Source organism: Mirounga leonina, unplaced genomic scaffold, assembly GCF_011800145.1.
Source record: "Mirounga leonina isolate KUSES-001 unplaced genomic scaffold, KU_Mleo_1.0 Mir_125, whole genome shotgun sequence".
NCBI lineage: Eukaryota > Metazoa > Chordata > Mammalia > Carnivora > Phocidae > Mirounga > Mirounga leonina.
The window spans coordinates 45,645,008-45,663,401 of NW_023270305.1; the positions used below are offsets into that span (position 1 = coordinate 45,645,008).

Sequence of the window (18,394 nt, forward strand, 5' to 3'; positions counted from 1 at the left end):
TAAATAAATAAATAAATAAATAAATAAATAAATAAATAAATAAATAATAAAATCTTTAGAAAAATAATTTTCTACACCAGTCTTAAGCAACCACTTTGGTTAAATGTCTAGAATTAGAAATGCAGGGTCAAAGAGTTCGCATATTTTAAAAAGGCATGTATTACCCTCCAGAATCAGGTGGTACAGATTTTCATTTCCATCAGCTGTGCATTATAATTCCTATTCCCTGTCCTTACCAACACCGAAATTTCTAGAAAAGCTTTGCTAATTTGATAAGGGGACAGTGATGTCTCATTAGATTACATTGTATGTCTTTAATTATTACCGAAACTGAACTTTTTCATATACATGTATTGGCGATTACATTTCTCTTTTTTTTTTTTTTAAAGATTTTATTTATTTATTTGACAGAGACAGAGACAGCGAGAGCAGGAACACAAGCAGCGGGAGTGGGAGAGGGAGAGCAGGCTTCCCGCCGAGGAGGGAACCCGATGTGGGACTCGATCCCAGGACCCTGGGATCATGACCTGAGCCGAAGGCAGACGCTTAACGACTGAGCCACCCAGGCGCCCTGGCGACTACATTTCTTTGGTAAATTGTCCATTTGCGTCATTTGCTCACTTTTCTATTGAGCTATTTGGACTTTTTTTAAATAGGTTTGAAAGAATACTTTAAATATTAAGAATATTTGTGTACTATATGCACATATACAATTTTTCCTTCTTATTATTTGCCTTTTCACATTATGATAATTGGTTTTTAAGGTATAGAGATATTTTTATTTATGTAATTAAATTAGCCTTTCCCTTGTGCTATCTTTGTTGCTTACATTATGCTTGAAAAACACCTGCCTTCCAGAGATTATGCAGATAACTGCATTTTCTTCTAGGACTTTTATGAACTCACTTTTGTTTACATTTAAGTCTTCACTCCATCCAGAATCATGAAGCATAGAAATATACCTTTATTTTTCCCCAAGAATTTAGCTCATGTCTGTAACTTTCATGTCATTTCTAGATGTTTGACATGTCTATGAATCCCAAAACAGTGTTAAATAAGTGCTTTATTTTTAATGGATTTCCTTTATCTTAACAAAATAATTATGGATATATAAAAAGTCTACAAGGATGTCCACTTAACTCTTATTTGTAATAATAATATAAAAATATCAGCCCAAATTCGTTAGAAAATTAGTTAAATAAATTATAAAATGTCCATACGGTAGATTATTCTGCCACCATTAAGAATTACATTGTAAAAGAATATTTATTTATAATAATAGTAATTCATGACTTATTGTTAATTTTTAAATAAAGAATATTATTATACTAATTTACATTTAGAATAGATGAGTTTCTAAATGTATATGTATAGAAAGAACTGGAAGAAGTGAGAATTTGGGTGACTATTTTTTGCTAATGGGATCTTTTTCATTTTCTGCTTTGTGTTTTTCCACATCTTCCAGATTTCCTACCATCCATGCGCACATACAGCTTTTGTAATCAAAGTATCCATATCTATATACAGTAAAATCTTCTTTCTAATACATTATCATTCATCCCTAAAAGCTTTTTAAAAAACTTTTCATATCTGAAATGAGTATTGAATTTTACCAAATGCTTCTTTCAGCCACAATTTAGGGGTTGTGCAGTTTTTCCTTATTTGACTTATTGATCTCAATCTATTGATCTGATATATTATATTAATAGAGTTCCTTAAAAAAAAAATACTCTCATCCTAGAAGAAGCTTTGCCTAATTATCCCAGGCTACTTTACCCCCAGAAGGACTTCCTTCAGAAGCAAAGGAGAGAAGCTAGGACCTCCAATAATTTATTTAACCTTTGACATCAGCTTTCACAAAACATTTTATATACACATGCTTCATATCATTTGAGCCTGTGGTAAGTGCAGGCCAGATATGATTGTCTCATTCTATAAAAGAAGAAAGAGGAGTCCAGAAAAATTAAATAGTTACCTGGCCAGTTTCCTGGTAGAAAAGCCAGGGAAGGAATACAAGCTTGGACATATTATACCTCTCACCATCTACACCTCGGGGAAGTAAACCCCACTGAGTTGTCCTTCCTGCTGATTTGGGAAGGCTAATGCTTTAGTGCCACCTCCCTCATTCTGCAGATGGGAAGACTCGCTGCATCAGCTCCTCATGCACTAGTCACCACCATCTTAGCCTATAATTGCTTGGCTCTGATAGGGTCTGGGTTGTTCATAAAGTAAAAGGAAGTCTGGTTACCATGCGCAGGTCACTGAGCAAGAACCCAGTCTGTGGTGGGGTCTCTGGCCCTTCTCCAGCCTTTGCAGTGACAGACACTCAAGTGGAGGGCCTGGTTAACCAGGTGCCGCTGATATGTCACAGATCCCCAAGCTTATTCTTAAAGAGAACTGTCCTCTTCCAAAATGACTGTCTTGTTTCTTTACATACCCTCAATACCCTTACCATTCTTGGGGCTTTTGTTCCTGGGTCCAGAAGGTTCTAGAGTCTGTCTTCCCTAATAAGTTCCTTCTGGCCAAGCTCACTCTTCCACCTCTACAGACATGAGCTCTAGATGGGGTGGCCAGTCATTCTGGTTGCTCCAAGACATGCAGTTTACACCTGGGGTCCCAGGGTAATTGTTAATAGCACGCCCTTTCACTTTCACGCACCATGATGGCCAAGAGGAATCACTAGTCCCAAGATTTAGGACCAAAGTCCTCTCTGGCCCCATCCACTCCAACTAGAAATCCTGTTTGCTGTACTTTCAAAGTATACCAGGAACCTGATCACTTTCCTCCAGCCCACAACCCCCACTGACATTCTAAACAACATAACCTCTCCCCTAGATTACCCTCACGCCTCCTTCCTCTGGCCCTGAATCTATTTTGAACACTGTAGCCAGAGCTTTCTTTTTACAGCATAAGCCAAAGAAATGTCCCCTTTCTGCTCAGAACCTTGCAATGCTTCCCCATAGCCCTCAGCATAAACCCTCACGTCCTTACAGTGGTCTTCTTCTTTGCTATCTGCACTGTGATCCTGGGCCCCGCCCTCCCCTCTCTGACCCCATCCCCTTTGATTCTCTCATTCCTGAGTTCTGTTGCTCCCACACTGACCTCCTTGGTATTCTCAGCGCACAGCAGACATGCTCCACCACCGGGCCTTTGCATTGGCTTTCCTCTCTGCATGAAGTGCTTTGTCCCCAGAGATCCACCTGGCTAACTGCCTCTCTCCTTCTTAATCATGCTGACCACCCTTTATAAAATCATATCACCTCCCCAAATGCTTGATCTCCCCTTAACCCATTTTTTTTTTTAAATCTCATGGAACTCACCATTTTTTAACAAACCACATACTCTCCTTATTTATTTTTTTCTGTCTGTCCCCTTATCATCTAAGTTCCACATGCAGGGACTTCTATCCGTTTTACTCACTGGTTGATTTCAAGTACCCAAAACAATGTCTGGTACATAATAGATGCTCAGTAAATGTTGGTCGAACAAACAAATCAATTTGCCTGAAGGCAAATCCGCTGGCTCTGAGCCCTCACACTCAGCGTCACCATCAAGACTGTGTCACCAGCCTTGACTTAAGGGCTGAGTTTAGGAAGCTCCTCAGTGCTCCCCTCGGGGCTTCGCACACCGAGGATCACCCTGTCCTCTCTGCGACTCAGTTTATGGATCTAAAACCTGGTGGGAAGGAGAAAGGGGACACCTCTCCGACGGATCTTAGGGCGAAAGCAGGGGAGCCCTGCCAGTGGGGACCCACGGGCTGGCTGGTACCTGCGGCTTCGTGTCCTCTTCGTCCTTGTAGTAGTAGAGCTGCTGCGCCCTCAGCACGAAGTATCTCTGCTGCCAGTTCTTCACGATGGACCTCTGCTTCCTGAGCCAGCCCATCTTGATGGGCCTCTCCAGCGGGTTGGGGGCGGACGGCTGGTGGAGGGTGGCCATCTGCTCGCCGGTCATCACACTCCTGGACCGAGCTACGGAGAGGAACAGACAGGCAGGCTGGCTGAGGGACATGAAGCGGCGAGCGGGGGGGAAGCGGGGGGGCGCCGAGGCCACAGAGGAAGCCCCAGGGGGCCGAGAGGCTGGCTGCGCCCCAGCCAGGCTGGCTCAGGGGGCCAGGCCTGGGGGAGGGAGGAAGCCCTGCGCGGCCGAGAGGCAGCCGAGAGGCCTGCTCCGGGCGCGGGCCGGCCAGGGACCGGGCAGCCGGCGACAGCCAGAGGCCCGACGCACACGCAGTCCGGCGCCCGGCGCCAGCCCCGTCATTCTGCAAAGAGAAAGGCTGGCTGGAGCCTTCTGAAGAGGAAGTGGCCGCAGCATCTGACAAAAGGTGCTTCCTTTTTCCTGCGTGGGAGTCGGTATCTGACAAGAGAAAGAGAAAACGGTGCCCGCTCGGGGGGTTCGGGGAGTCCTACGCAGCTGCAGAGGCAGCCGGAAGCTGGCCGGGCACTGTCCCCAGAGCAGGACCTGGCGCCCCGCAGCGTCCCTCCGCAGCAGACCCCGAGCCCCCGCCCGCTCCACGCCCCCACCGTGCAGGACGCTGGCCCCTCCGGAGTGCTCCTGCCCAGTGTCATCCATTGCCACTCTGCCCCTGGCCCTCTGAGTGTATTTACAGCCCTCTATGCTCCACCAGGGGCCTCACCGTAGCTGCCTTCCTACCACGGGACCTGTCGGGTGGGCCCTTCCCTGCGCTCACGACACACAAGGACCCGATGGAAAACGCATCCGCCGGCAGAACACAGAAGGGGAATTTGAATCCAGACCCTCATGTTTTTACACCAGAGCGCTGCTGTCACCAGATCAGGTCCAGGTGTCCACAGCTCGCCTCCAGGGTAGCTCCCAGCCCGGATAGCAGTCTCCTTTCCTTCCCTCCACAGCAATGGGTCTGCAGGCCTGTGGTCCGGCTGGATATGTCCTCTGAGCCTCACCTCCTTTCTTTCCCTGCCAGTTCTACCGTACCCTTCTACAGAGGTCCACCACATGGGAGCACCAAACCCTGATCATGTGCTGCCACCCCCCAGTGCCTGCACTCCTGTTCTTGCTGGAAGAAGTCTCTTATAGCCCCCTCAGTTTTTGTGGGTCCCCGGAACATTCATGACACAGCTGAACGCAGCCAACTTCACTTTGACCAGTTTCTCCCAGCCTGGTTGGAGACCAGCTCTTCCTTTCCTGGCTCTTAGACCCTTGAGTCCAGTACACAAATTCTCCGAGGCTCAGTTTCCTCGCTTGTTAAACTAGGGTAATGACAGTCCCTACTCTATGGAATCATTGTAGAGATTAAACAAGCTAATATATATAAACATATATAACTTGTCCAAGGGAAGCAAAAGTGACTTGTTCATTTTATCAACAGGTAACGTTGCTTCCACTACAAGGTTGGAGATCATCTCTGAGAGCTTCCTAAACTTCCCTGTGCATTTCAAGGTGTCGCTCCATCATCAAGCTTCCTCTCTTCCTTCACTCCTATCTTTAATGCATTGAATCAACAACCTTTCCCATTGCTTTTGATTCCTTTCTTTCTATCTCCTTCTATGCCTATGGCTTTTAACCTTTATTTCTGTTCATGGCATACTTTCAAATACCAGAATTTTATATGGCAACACAGACTAATTGTATTCAGAGTTATCACCCTATTTATGTGTTTTACCCTTCAGTCCTATAAGGCTGTCTGAAGACGACTCTGCTCCCTTGATCCTCACAAGGAGCCTATGTTCCTGTCACATCCCTTGTAGCCTGTAATCACCCCTCACCTGCCACCAGGGAATGAAGAGGCCATACTATGTTGGACACCGGAGGACAAGGCATACTCGGTTCAACCTCCTCTTGGGCAGACATCATCGTAACAGTGCATAAGCCCGGTTGTAGTAAACAGTAATTTGACATTTTGATGACAAGTTGGCAGCATGCTTGCAAAGGGTTTGCTTTATATCAGTGTGTCCTGACACCCCAGTTAAGAATTTTATCTTAGATCTTGCTCCTCAGTTAACTACTGTCTTCATGATCTTCCACCTGTAGTTCAAACAACAACCACACTGAGGCTAGTCACGTACTCTAAGGCTGTGTACATGATCTAAAGGAATGATAGGAGGGTCTTGGCCGGAATAAAATGGGAGGAAGGAATTTGAAGAACTGTGTACAGCTCTGTGTCTCTCTAGATCAGAGACTGTAACTTGTGAAGACTCCTATCTGTCCTAGAAAAGGGCAGATAATAGACAGAGATGAAAAAGAATGTTCGTACCCACAACCTTTAGAGAAAATGGAGGAGTGAGGCATTCTGGCAAATTCAGGGGTGTTCTCCTTCACCCCAATAGCTTCAGCATAGCCCAGCCATTCTCCTAAAGTAGCATTAGTATGACCATTCTCCTGAAGTAGCATCAGACTAGGGAGGGAGGGCTGCCCTCCAAACAGGGCCATAATGAGGAAGCTTCACTTGGCTTCTGGGGTGATGCCACCAAATGAAGCCAGCCCAGAAAAGGATAGAAACAAGCAGATGCCACACAATGGTTATGAGGACTCAGGCCTCCTGAGCCACCCCCAGAGACCCAAAGAAATTGCTAGAACCATGATGGGAGAAACTAAAGGGGGATGAGGGAAACAGACGCCAAAAAGACACTGTAGATTGAAGAGAATTAACTCAGCATGGAACTTGGTTGCTGGAATATTATTCTCTGGTTAATTCTGTGCAATTTTTATGCTCTGTTGTGGCAAAAACGATGACAAAAACAAATACACAGAAACAAAACCTCCTCTAGAAACATCTGTGCTCTACAGAACGGCCTAGCAAAGGCAAGAGGAGGTATGAGGATCTTATGTCCTCGGACCTGGCCAAGAGGGACTTGGATGCCCTTGGGACTGGTAGGCAACCACCTTGTCTGTCTGCATATGGTCAAGGCCTTGACTAACCATCTTTTATATTCCAGAAATGATACCATTCACCCAGACATCCACCCAGTGCTTCTTGAGTGCCTGTTATCATCCTCATTGTGGGTGGTATGACTATACACACTGTGTCATGCTTACAAGTTGGAATGTGGATAGCCCAGTACGAGCCTCCACACTGCTGGAATTAGCCCCAAACAGCTGGGCCTCCAGTGAGCCAGTGACTAAGCAGGGGAACTTTCTGTCCCACATCAGAACTGTCTCCCACCTTGGCCTTCAGCATTGCTCATCAATCAGACCTATCCTGAGATGATTCAAATATCAGGGAAGGAAGCCTGGTGGGCTTTGAGTCTGACTTGTTTTTGGCTAAGTTTCCTTGTTAATTCTTTTGAACAGTCTCTCTTCTTTGTGGGTGTGACTTGTTCCCAGATAAAGTAAACAAAGAAATCTGTTACTATTAATGGAGCTGTTTCTCATAAAGAAAATAATAACTGTGATAAGCTTCACTTGTGAGCCAGTCACTGCACACTGAGTGCACGCTCCCAGCCCTGTGGGAAGGAGATCTGAGCCAGGCTGTGGGTTGGAGAGGGGGCTGCAGGCAGACCAGGCAAGGCAGGAAGTCAGAAAGCAGTTGCTAAGCGTTTACAGAACACTCTGGGGAAGTGGGAAGTGAGCGCCTCAGTAAAGTCAGAAACCCACCCTGACTTTAGTAGAGCGAGAAAGAAGAAGCCCCTCTGACTGTGTTGTCCAAAACAGTAGCCACTTGCTATTTGTGGCTATGTACATGTAAATGAATTAAAATGTATTAACTTTAGTTCCTCAATCATACCAGCTACATTTCAAGTGCTCAGTAGCGCCGGGTGGCTCTTGGCTACAGGATTGGACAACACAGATAGAGAACATTTCCATCAGCACAGAAAGTTCTATTGGTCAGCACTTCCTGGAATTGGAGTGTTACCGTTACTAAGCATGAGACAAAAATGGGTTATAAATGGTGGGGCAGCATTTCATCAAATAGGAAACCAAGCTAGAGATCCCTGAGAAGAAGTGGCTTCAGGTGGCAGCGCGAGAAGCTCAGCCTTGATCTGAGAGGTTATATGGAACCACTACATGTACCTTGGCAAGGGAGGCCCGGGAGAAAATATAGACGAAAATATAGACGAAATGTGTATGCTGAGTTTTAGTCTGCAGCCTGGGAGGGCACCAGAAAGAAAAGAAGACAAATGGAAGAAGTGCCACATGCCCAGAGGAAGCCCAGAAACTTCTGTTTCTGTAGTAGAAGTTAGCTACTCTCAGCCCCAAGTTGGAGCAAGAGAAAATTCAAGATAGAAGTATAAACAGAGAAGTCAGCTTGGGAAGCATTATCACTTCCTTTCTTCATCTTCCCATCTTCTGACCCCTAACCCCCAAAATAATCACAAAATCTTCTAGGGTCTACTTTTGAGATATTTCTTCTATCTGCTCTCAGCTACACTTCAGTTTAGATTCTATTTTAGATGGTCAAATGTACGGGTGAGATGCTAATGGTTCATCCAAAGCTGGGTATTTTCTCAATATGTTCATACAAGCTGTGCATTAGTCTGGGAACCATGTTAAATGGCTTTGAAAAGGGAGTAGATAATACATGCTTCACCCCCAGAAACCTGAGCTGCAGACCTGTCTGTCCAACTGCCTACATGTACTTTGATGGGAATCTCAAGGTCACCATGTTGCTAGTGAAAGTGCCACCTTACGCTGCCCCCTCCACCGTTCCCTTCACCTTATGCCCACAAACACACACCCAAACCTGTTTTACCTCCACAGATCTCCGTGATGGGCTGTGAGGGATGTCTTCCCAGCCAACCAAGCAAACCAGAAAGCTGCCCCATTCCACAGTCACCACAATCAACAACTCTCTCTCAGATCCAGCCTTCCTCTCTACCCACCTACCTCCCTGCTTTTGTGGGCCCTTCTGTTCTCCCCCTGGATTTCCACAATAGCTTCCTTATGTGTTTCTTCTAACCAGTCTCACCTCCAGTCCATTGGTGACATTGTCTATGACATGGTCCTTCTAAAACACAAATCTGATCATGTTACTTGCCTAAAGCCTCCGATGATCCTCCAGCACCTTCATCATTAAAAGATGCAGGCTAAACTCCCTACCAGGAGTTCAGAGTCCTGTGGTTTTCCTCCCGCATTTCCTGCTCCTTCTCCTCATGCATACTGCCTTTCCTTCTTGACAACATGCTATTCTCTCTGCTGGAATATTCTACCCCCCCACCCCCAATTTGACCTCTTGGAAAGCTCTTGTTCATCCTTCAAGACTTACTTCAGCCCACATCTCCCATGAGAAGACTTCCTAGCTCAGCCGGACTCAGTCACTCCCTGGGCTCTGTTCACTTTTAACTGGGAACACTTCCATCAGAGCACTTCTCATCCTGCCTAGTCCTCTCTCTTACTCTGTCTTCCCTCTCCACATATGCTCTAAAGAGTTAAAGGGGCTCTGCCTTTGGCCTTGCTCATCCTTGTATCCCCAGCAGCTAACACAGTGCCTGAAAGAGAGGGCAGGGTAAAGTAGCAGAGGGCACAGGCTTCTACATATGTAGCGTTGGGTGAGTCATATTCTATCTCTGAGGCTCGGTTTCCTCCTCTGTGAAGTTGTGATAATGTTACGTACCTTGTGGGTGGCTAGTCTATAAGAATGAATAATGATAAGTGGAGAGGCCCAAGCCACTGTCTTCTTCTTAGAACACGGACATTAAATGGAGGCTATTATTATTAAAATGGACTCGATTTTATGTTAAATGAGAGAAAAGACAGAAGAGATGAAAGAGAGAAGGGATGAAAGAAGGGAGAGAGAGGGAGAAAAGGAAAAAGAGAAGACTAGCTGGGCATTGTACAACATTCCAGGTGCAAATCCAGAGGCCTAGTTTGGATGGTGGCAGTGGAGAAGGACAGAATAGGGGAGGCGGTTGTGAGGGGAACCACCAGACAAGGAGGAGCGGGAGGCGAAGACTCGTGTGAGGTTTGGGGTGACCTCAGGTAAGGCAGCCTGCTCCATCTGTTCGTTTGCCATACCCTGGCCGAGCACACGGTGTGTACCAGGAACCGTGTCAGGTTCTGGGATATAAGATCAACTAGATGCAACCCTGTCCTCAAATAGCTCATGGCTCTGGGAGACCTGTTCGTAGAGGCAGGGAAGGAGGTCAGAGGACAAAGTGGGTTTAAACAGGCAGGGGAATCCCGTTCTGGGCCTGGTTAGATGTAAAACTGGACCAAGAGCTGTGGACTTCGCCCGAGCTCTGGTGTTGACAGGTAAGGCCTGGGGATTAAGAAAGAGATCAGAGGGAAAGGTGCAAGCAAAAGCCAGGAGATAAGAGTGACGTGAAAATCTCAGATCTGAAAAGTAACACAACAGATGTTCAGAAACCAAAGAAAAGCCTGGGCGCACAGGACACCAGCACAGAGGGAAGCATTTTTAACTTGAGGCTATGGAGATAAACTTAGATGTGAGATGGAAGACATTATTACCATTTTTCTTGGGACCTTAAAGAGAGCTTGCAGTAGGTCTAAATATGGGGAAAAGGAAGTGTAGCAAGAAAATCCATTATCACCAAGAGTTTGGGGGTGGAGCAGGGCTACCTAGAAGGGCAAAATCAGAGGAGAGAGGCTGTCATCTTGTGCCAAGCAAAGATCCAGGGCTAGTTCAGGCCCATTTCACATCCCTGGGCCAGGAGTTGTCCTTGGGGAGCACATTGGGCCTTTGAGTGAAGAAATAGGTTTCCTCTGCCTCTGGATGGATGGATGCAGCCACACACCAGGGTAATAACTTGAAGAGAGGAGCACCAGTGGGTTTCAGCACTACTCACCCTTTCTGCCAAGACCCTTGTACAGTGCACACTTCTACAACCTTCCATGTTCTGCAAGAGGTCACTTAAGGATATAAAGCACCATTCAAAAGCAAGACGTTCTTTTTAAAGGAGTATTTGAGTCTCTGATCTCAGTTTTCTCTCTCAGAAAGGTCTACCTGACTCCAAAGGTGGGCTGAAAGCCCCATGGCCTCAGGGATAAACATCTTTGTGCTTTTATTGCATGGTTGCAGGTGATAAGTTGCTAGAGCTATAAAGAGGTTCTTGAGAGCAAGAAGGACCATGTCTTATTCATTTTAGTATCCTGAGCAGCCTCATAGTGTCTGGCTCAGAAAAGTTAACTGGGAGGAATGAAGAAAGGAGAGAGGTGTATATGTGCATGTGTGCCTGAGCGTGTGTGTGTGTGTGTGTGCATGCTATGGAGAGAAAATAATGTTGAATAATGTTCTGATAAAAGATTGATAACATGGATTTTTAACCAAAAAAACCTAGTCTTTCTCTCTTATTTCCTTTATTAACCAATCAGGAAAATTAATTGGACATTTCTTATGTGCAGGGCATTGTGCTGGGTAATGGGCAAGGTTTAAAAAATAGAGGAAACCTTCTAGATTGGTGAACTTGAGACTGTGGGGTTTCAAGTACTTATTGTGCACCCTGGCATACAAAATGCATTCCACTGTTTCCCATGGCTGCCCCAACCCCAGTCTTATTTCTTGATGACCTCAGCCCTGTCATACTCTCCTTGTATAAACTAGGGGGATTCATAATCAGTCGTGAATCACGAAGTGTTAAAGGAGAGATGAGCATCTAGTTGAGGCCTTCTTTCTGGTAAAATCAGAATAAGAAAAGAGTAGCACTGATGAACAAAATGGAATGGAGGCTCAACCATCAAAAAGTAGGGTCCCAGGGTCAGGGAGTTCAACCAATTTCTTCACCAATCTAAACACACCTCGTAGAAGAGCATCTGGCCAATTGAAGTTTCCTAATAAATATTTGTTAAGTGAATAAAATCAACATTTTAGAATGAAATGCAACCTTCTATCAGGTATTGCATATATGCAACAAATATTGGCCAGTTTACCTATTCATGGGATTTCTAGATGTGTTCACATGTGCCCACTCAAGCAGAGTGGCCAATAGAAGATATAACCCCTGATCTAATAAAGATGCACATCAATAGTGATATATTTATTGAATATTTATCATGTGCCAGCCACAGTGCAAACACTTTATAAATCTAGTTTCATTTAAATCTCACAGGAACTCTTTATGGGAAGCACCATATCTGTCTTACAGACAAGGTCATCTCCGTCTTACAGACAAAGAACTGAAGCTCACAGAAGTGAAATGATTTGCCCCAGTTTTACTGCTAGAAATCTGATTTCAAAGCCCAATACCCCTTCTAGGCTACAGTACCCCCAGAGAAGCATGTATTCTAGGGTTAAAGAGAGGCACCTAAGTTGGGAATCAATGTGTAATACAGTTGCCAGGGTCAGATGGTAAGTGGGAAGTGAAGAAGAGAAGGTACTCCCCTTCCTCGGGGCAAGGGACCAAAGCCACTATTCCCAACCCATCACGGGAGACACCTGCTTCAGCCTCTACCCATTTTGCCTCCATATTATGCATAAACAATGTTGTGCTACTTTTCCTATCCACAGTAGGTTCTGCAAGCCTCAATAGGTCTTGAAAAAAACAGTGACAAAAAATGGTGCTGAAACCTCCAGCCCATCCCTGAGGCTATGCTGACACGCTGATAGGAAAATGGACATAATAGGTAGTCCTGTCATGTCTTACCAGTGCTTTGCCCAAGCTCATTAAAAGAGACCTAAGGATTCTGACCAAAGCCCAATGTGGCCGAGGTGTGGGAGGGAGGAGCTAACCCAGGCCAGCCCAGCACTCAGGCCCACACCACAGCCTGTGGCTGGCGGCCCACCGAGGCTGAGGATGGGGCTGCTGGGGAGCCGGCCAAATCCCTGATTAACAGGGATCTTATAGCCTTCCCTATTCCCAGCATGCACACACACACACACACACACGCAGACGAACACAGACCTGCCTATCCAGTTGCCAGACTGTGGGAACATGGCCCCCCCACCCAGAAGAAAGTTAGGTCTTCTAACTTCAGAACCTCCAGGCTCACTTTCTTTATTCCTTTTCTCTTTTCCCTCTCCAAGGCAAACTGCTCTCCATTTTTTTTTTAATGGTGGTTGTTTTATTTTTTTTCAAGATTTTATTTATTTATTTGACAGAGAGAGCAAGCGAGCACAAGCAGGGGGAGCGGCAGACAGAAGGAGAGGGAGAAGCAGGCTCCCCACTGAGCAGGGAGTCCGATGCGGGGCTCGATCCCAGGACCCTGGGATCACGACCTGAGCCTAAGGCAGACACTCAACCAACTGAGTCACCCAGGCGCCCCAAATTGCTCTCCATTTTAAAGCACCCACTATTCAGGGACGTGGGGAACTTTTAAAATCTTTTCACTTTCAAAACCTGGCATTTAAACTTTAGGAAAAATGTATCCTGTGATTACTCTCCTGGATTTTTCTTTGAATTCTAAGTTTCATTTCTAATTTTAGTATGAAAATCCTTGCCACCTGCAAAAAACAAGCCAAGACTGAGGACAGCCAAGGGGATTGCTCTGTGCACCTGAAGTTAAATCACATGGGCTTCCCCAGGACACTCACCCATGGGACAAATTTACATAACCTCATTCAAAGAGCTATCTAAAAGTTGTCCTCTGAACGGCTGCCTCCATACCCAGGAACTGAGCAGGTTGAATTTTCCCATATTGTATAGGCTAGAGAAATGCCCTTCGTTGTTTGACAAGTAAACATTTCGGCCTAGAAAACAAATTCTGTTTTGGAAAGACACTTAGCCCAGATCACTGTCTTTTGCAGGAAGAGGTTAAAAATGTGGTCTCAGTAGCAATATAAAGGAGAGAGAGAGAGTGAGACAAGAACTGGGTGGGGGTGTCAGAGAGGGAGAGAGAGAGAGAAGGGGGCGGAGACAGGGCAAGGGAGGGAGAGAATCGGCTTCCTGTTTCTTGGGCTTGCAAGGTCTTCTGCGCTTACAAATTCCCTCGGTCAAGGGCGCCTTTCCAGGGCCACCCCTCTGGTGTCCACATTTTGGAGCTTGTGCGTTTCTTAGGAATTTAGAGCACAGTTGCCTCTTGTGGGTGTGTGTCTCCATTAGTTGCAACACTTTAAGGGCCCCCCTCCTTCTATCTTTGCATAACAGGAAGCCAAGTGTAATAACAAGAAGCTTGCAGAATTGTGAATGCTTCCTACTCAGCACTGCCCGGGCTGCCTCTTCCTCAGCACAAGGTGAAGTGGAGATTTGGCAGTCGGGTGGTAAATGTAGCTTGTGTTGACAATGTGGCTATTTGTGGATGGATGCTAATTGCCTTCCCAGACATCAGCACAAGGAAAGACTTTGCATCATGTAGGACCGTGGGACAGCACAGGAGGCTCCACTTGGTGCTCACGTGCTGTGCTGAAGCAAGAAGGGCCTTGGGAGAAGTAGTTCCCCTTCCATTGTCACTGCTAGTCATTTTTTCTAGTTAAGAGGTTTTGCTTAGTCACTGGCATTCATAAATAAATAATGCATTCGAATGCTTGACGTATTTGCATTTTATAAGCCTGGATGAATTCTGGGGTCCCTCCCGGTGCTTCCCAGCAGCGATCCAGCAGGGGCAATGCTCAAGACAGGCCCCCGTGACCAAGCACAAGGCTACCCATCCCACAGATGTCACTCCATTCTGTTCCTACAGCCTCCCCCTGGTCTTCGGGACTAGTGATTTTTAACCCTACAATCCTACTAAGAATGTGAACAACGAGCAATTCTTGCAGTGGGATGGGCCTGGCATACAAGTCATGATATATTTCTCTTATTCTACAACCTGATAAAAAGATTCTATTAAAAATTGAGGCGATTAGATTAAGGGTAGAGGAGAGATGATACCAATAAATTATTAATGAGTTTTGCTGGGTGTGATCAGTCAGTGTGGTTAGTAAGCAAAATGTCCATGTTTTAGAGATGCATAATTAAGGATGAGGAATAAAAGTCCATAGCATCAGAGATTTGCTTTAAAATGTCTCAGCAAAGAAAAGAAAAAAAGAAAAAAAAAGGGATGGCTAAAGCAAATGCGACAGAATCTCAATATCTATTTAATATCAGTAATGGATATACATGGGGGTTCATTATACTTACCCTCTATATTGGTGTTTGAAACGTGCATATAATAAAAAATCTTTTTCAAGATTCTATTAAGTGTTTAAAAATACCTTCTATTAGGCTTATTTTTTTTTCACACATCAACTATTGCCCTGAACTTCAACTTGTTCATTTTCCCAGGCCTGCATTTCCAGACCTGTTAGTTATTCCTCTGAGCACAGCAGAATGATCCTACACAGATGTCCTACCACACACGGACACATTCTTCCCGGACAGATCCTGCCCCTCCGTCCCCCTGGGCTGTCACTTTATCACTTAATGAAGGCGAAGAACTGAGGGACTCCCGATGCTCCCAGTTATGGATAGTATTTCCTGTAAAGTCAACTCTTACCCAAACCGTTAGTGGTGGTGATGGTGTGTGTATGTGCATTCGTACACGTGGATATGTACCCGTGTGTGCGCATGCGTGCACACACACACACACACTTCCCCAGCGTAGGGGAAAGAGGAACGGACAACCCCACCTTGAAAAACAGCTGTGGCAAGGAAGGCAAGGAGGCTCCGTCTTGGATGACAATTCCATCTAACTGGGGGGCCTGTCTGGGACGTCTGAGGCCTAGTACACACTCAATGGGAAAAATGGAGTGACTGATTATCGGTGTTTGCAATGTCAGAAGTTAGAGAAAGTGATAGTCCATAGGCTTCCCCTGCAGCCTGGTAGATGGCCCAGTCGATCTTCGCTCCCCTGGCCCTGTGGTAGAGAGGCAGGCAGCATAGTGTAGTGGGAGGTGTATCTGACTGGGCTTCATGAGACCCGGGTTCAAGGTCTAGCTCAGACACAAACCAGCGGTATAATTCTCTGCACCTTTCTGAGCCTTCATTTACTCATTTATAAAATCAAGATGAAAATAAACCATCTTGAATGCAATTCCAACTCTAAATTTTTTCTGACTAACCTACAAATCGTCTTTCAGCTGCTTAATTTGTGTTGTAACCCTATTTTAGGTGCGACAGGTCTAAATTTGTCAACTCAGGCAGGACTCCAGTTTTATATCAAGAACATGGGCCTCTAGCAATGCATTTATTTAACTAAGAAAAAATGGATTTGGCAAAAGACATATTCTGGGCAGTTTTAATTAAACACCGATGGTTTGGCATACCCCTGGGTAGAGTATTTGTGAATTTCAGTATTAGGCCACAGAAGGTCCCCTGAGGAGTCCCAGTGATGATACAGGGTGGGGGGTACAAAGACAAAAGCCACAGTGACTATTACTCAAGGGTTGACAAAGCAACAGGCTGTGTGGTCCATCTCTTCTGGAGCAATATCTTAGCTCCCAAATATTATGGACCCGTCATCTCCTGCGCATCTCTCTCCGACTCTAAACCAGACCTTATACATCAAAAACTGCAAACACATCCATGCTCTTTCAACCAAAGAAACCTTCTAGTAGTTTAGCTAATGAGATAATAATGTTTGTCTATTGAGTTTATTTATAAGGATACTCACTACAGTGCTATTGTTTAAAAAATGTAAACCACTAAATGTCCAAAAACATGGAATCGGTTGAATGAAGTATGGGATGCCTATAAAGTAAAATACTATGTAGACTTAAAGATGATGCTTTATTGGATTAGAATGACATGGAAAATGTTGAGTTTATGTAGTTGGGTTAAAAATTACTTATTCCAAAAGAGTACATACAAGGGCACTCCATTTTGTTAAAAAAAATACGCATTCATATCCATATACGCACAGTATACCATTGGAAAATCGTAAATACAAATGTGGTATAACACAGAAAAACATAATAGCAAGATTCACACCAGACTGGCGTGAGGTTAAAGGTTATTTTCCTGAGAGGTGGGCATATGAGTAATCTTTATGTTTTCTCTTTGCTGTCATTTTTTTTTTTTATAAAAACAACAACAAAGATTATTTGTAATAGCTCTATGTTAGCTTTCTCTTCAGTGACCTTCAGGCTGAGTCTCCCAAAGCAAAGATTTTAAGACTAAAGTAAGTGAGTCAAGAAAGAAAAATCAGTAAGGAGAATCTGTCCCAATCTTAGAAAGAATTTACATAATCTAAACCAAAGGGAATTCCAGAAGTTTTGAAAGAGAGCATTTCAGTAGCTAGCTATGTCATCAGGGGCACCTCACCCTGGCCTGCCTCACGGGATTATTTGCCAGCAGGATACAATATATAAATGGTCCTTTCTGAAATGTAAAGTGGGTATAGATTTGCTTTATTATTATTATTATTACTAACAAGAAGAATTTTTGCAGAGCTTAGCTGCTACATATATAAAATGAAGTGGTTTGGGCGCCTGGGTGGCTCAGTTGGTTGGGCGACTGCCTTCGGCTCAGGTCATGATCCTGGAGTCCCGGGATCGAGTCCCGCATTGGGCTCCCTGCTCGGCAGGGAGTCTGCTTCTCCCTCTGACCCTCCCCCCTCTCATGCTCTCTCTCTCTCATTCTCGCTCTCAAATAAATAAATAAAATCTTAAAAAAAATAAATAAAAAATTGTGATAGAGGGCGCCTGGGTGGCTCAGTTGGTTAAGCGACTGCCTTCAGCTCAGGTCATGATCCTGGAGTCCCGGGATCGAGTCCCGCATCGGGCTCCCTGCTCGGCAGGGAGTCTGCTTCTCCCTCTGACCCTCCTCCCTCTCATGCTCTCCGTCTCTCATTCTCTCGGTCTCAAATAAATAAATAAAATCTTTAAAAAAAAAAAATGAAGTGGTTTAACAAGATGCTCGCTAAGGTCCTCCTCGGCCCCCAAATTCTTCTATTCTCTGTTCACCGGCAGTTTCTACTAAGACCATGATGTATGCAGAGTTTACAATTAGAGAGAAAGGCCGCAGGAATGAGGGATTCATTATCTGGCAAAGAACAAAAGAGAAAGCGCTCAGGGAAGGAGCGGCATCCGTAGAGCTTGAAGCTGCCGCCGAGACATCATCGAAACCACGGAACCCGAACACGCACGGTCCTTGCGGCTACACAGAGGCAGTGCTTGGGGAGAGAGAAAGGGCAGTGGGAATGCCAGGAGCACAAGGGGATGCTCTGAGGGAGCTCAGGAAGGAAGGACCACCTAAAATTTCAGGCGGTTTAACCTCATGGCGTAACAGACCCATATCCAAATTTCCATTGAAATGACAGAAAATTACTTTAGCAAGAATCTGGGGAAATGTGAAATGAAAGTAAAAGTAAAGAAGAATGCAGGGCGCCTGGGTGGCTCAGTTGGTTCAGCGACCTCCCAGGGTCCTGGGATCGAGCCTCTTGTGCTCTCTCTCCGTGTGTCAAATAAATAAATAAGATCTTTAAAAAAAAAAAAAAAAAAGAATGCTACCTGCGTGCTCTTTGGGGGGAGGAGGGTTTCTGTATGACGGAAGAAGGCAGGGCCGACCAGCCTGCAATGCAGTATCAGCAGAGGAAGCACCGCTCACCCAGAGGGGAAGGTCCCAGGAAGAGTCTACACCAGCTCTGAAGAGCAGAACAGCAGTGCTGGAGA

At 45.3% G+C, this 18,394-nt stretch overlaps 1 protein-coding gene across 1 annotated transcript in view; it reads right to left on the reverse strand.

The window, feature by feature from the left end:
• Positions 1-18,394, reverse strand: part of ARHGAP25 (Rho GTPase activating protein 25) — an 85,783-nt gene that overhangs the window by 41,727 nt on the left and 25,662 nt on the right. Inside the window, exon 2 of the mRNA XM_035001393.1 lies at positions 3,769-3,968. Within this exon, the coding sequence (XP_034857284.1) occupies positions 3,769-3,968 (200 nt within the window). The remainder of the gene's footprint in view (positions 1-3,768; positions 3,969-18,394) is intronic.